The 1828-nt window shown below is 43.3% G+C and overlaps 1 protein-coding gene across 1 annotated transcript in view; it reads left to right on the top strand.

The window, feature by feature from the left end:
* Window positions 1-144: 144 nt before the first annotated feature.
* LOC106524123 (tetraspanin-2) overlaps window positions 145-1828 on the top strand; it is a 17359-nt gene continuing 15675 nt past the window's right edge. The window contains exon 1 of the mRNA XM_014017801.1: window positions 145-371. Within this exon, the coding sequence (XP_013873255.1) occupies window positions 303-371 (69 nt within the window). The 5' untranslated portion in view covers window positions 145-302. The remainder of the gene's footprint in view (window positions 372-1828) is intronic.

The following is a 1828-nucleotide window of genomic DNA, read 5'->3' as shown; positions in this document are numbered from 1 at the left end:
AACGTATTTTTTTTTATTATTATTATTATTATTTTTTTTTTTTTTAAGGAAGCATCAACAACAGAGTTCCCATCGAGTAGTCTTAAGCCCCCTTTAGCCACCCTCTGCAGTCCTGAAAGGGGCGGTCTGGAAAGAGTCTAGCGGATCCTGCGGTGTTTTTGTGTGCGAGTGTGTGAGGGAGAGAGAAACAGCGCGCTTCTTGACGCGCAAGCGCGGCCGGCTGAACCACACATTACGCGCAGTCAGTTGAACGGAGCTTTTTGTAGGTTTTTTTTTCCTGGGATAAAACCCAAACAGTCGACATGGGGAAGGTGGAAGGAGGCATGAAGTGCGTGAAATACATTTTGTTCGTGTTCAACTTCCTGTTCTGGGTAAGTAGAGCCGCGTGTTGCTTACTGCTGCTGCTGCTGCTGGGTGTTTTTGGAGCTGCGCGGAGGTGATGAGATGCAAAGCTGAACAAGTGCAGCAGAGCAGAATATTTACTCACTCCGGAACATCCGGTGGTCACGTTCACGTTGTGTTTTTTTTACGTCTGTAATCCTCCTGCCAGGCTGTAGTRATGCTTTAAAGAGTCAGTGGCAGGGTTAGAGCTGAGCGTCACAGAATCAATGTCAGTCGGTTTTTTTTTTTTTTTCCTCTCTGGGCTCAAATCAGGTTTTCCACAGAGGGGAAAAAAAAATCGCCGTCGTTTTTTCGAGAAAGCATGTTTRTGATAGGTTGAGAGAGAGGAAAATAAACCCTCTTCACTCCACGTTGCTTCATTTGCAAACTCTGCAAAAGTTGTCTTATTTACTGACATTAACTTCAGCACGCCCTCCACATGGTTCCTCTTTTTTGTTTTCTTCTTTTTAAAGAGCAGCTCTTCTGCACTCAGACACAGGTGGAAGTGGAAGATGCGTGTTGGGGTTTCATAAACTCATGTTAAAATCGTTTTATTTATTTATTTATTTATTTATTTATTTATTTATTTATTTATTTATTTATTTATTTCCTCTCAGTTTAGCTCAGCTGTCACACTCATCCCTCATAATTTATTTGTGTGGGTGGGTGGGTAGGAGGGGCAGGGGGTGGTGAGAAGATTTCCAACAGGCATCTGTGGAGTGGATCAGGGGCTGAATGCACCCATTGTGACAACAGGACAATAGCATAATTTCAATATGATGCTTTGGCTCCACTAAGCAGGGGGTGTTTGTCAGAGGCCTATGAAAGCAGCTGCCTGTCCCACAGGTTCAACTGACGTGTATTCCTGTTACCTGTTAGCAAAATATCTCATGAACCACCACAGTTTATTGAAAGTTGCAGGAAATGATGTATCTCAATAACTGATTAAATTTTGGAGCCAACCCAGTTCAATTTGGTTTATTTATATAGTGCCAAGTCACAACAAATGTCATCTCGAGGCCACTGTAAAAAAAAGTAAAATAAAAACCTAAGGAAGCCAACATATTGTGTTGAATCACTTCGTTGCTGTCTTCCATCCTGAGCAGCGCATTGTCAGCAGTGGAGAGCAAAAACTCCCTTTTAACAGGAAGAAACCTCCAGCAGAACCAGGCTCAGGACAGGCGGCCATCTGCCTCGATCGGCTGGGTTCAGGAGGACAGGAAAGAGACAAACACAGAAGGACTGGTCCAGGTGTATTTTCCTCTGGAAGAGAGACAAAGAAAAACATGTAATGTTGACAGAAATTATTATAACAAACATATAGAGGAGAGGGACTAAAGACAGCAGCAGAGTGAGGAAATGTCTGTTTGTTCTCCAGTAGTTAGCAGTAGAAGGAAGGAAGGAAGGAAGGAAGGAAGGAAGGAAGGAAGGAAGGAAGGAAGGAAGG

The sequence above is a fragment of the Austrofundulus limnaeus genome, unplaced genomic scaffold, assembly GCF_001266775.1.
Source record: "Austrofundulus limnaeus strain Quisiro unplaced genomic scaffold, Austrofundulus_limnaeus-1.0 Scaffold3, whole genome shotgun sequence".
In the NCBI taxonomy this organism is placed as follows: domain Eukaryota; kingdom Metazoa; phylum Chordata; class Actinopteri; order Cyprinodontiformes; family Rivulidae; genus Austrofundulus; species Austrofundulus limnaeus.
The sequence above is the reverse complement of the archived record's forward strand: the minus strand, read 5'-3'. Positions and strand labels throughout refer to the sequence as shown.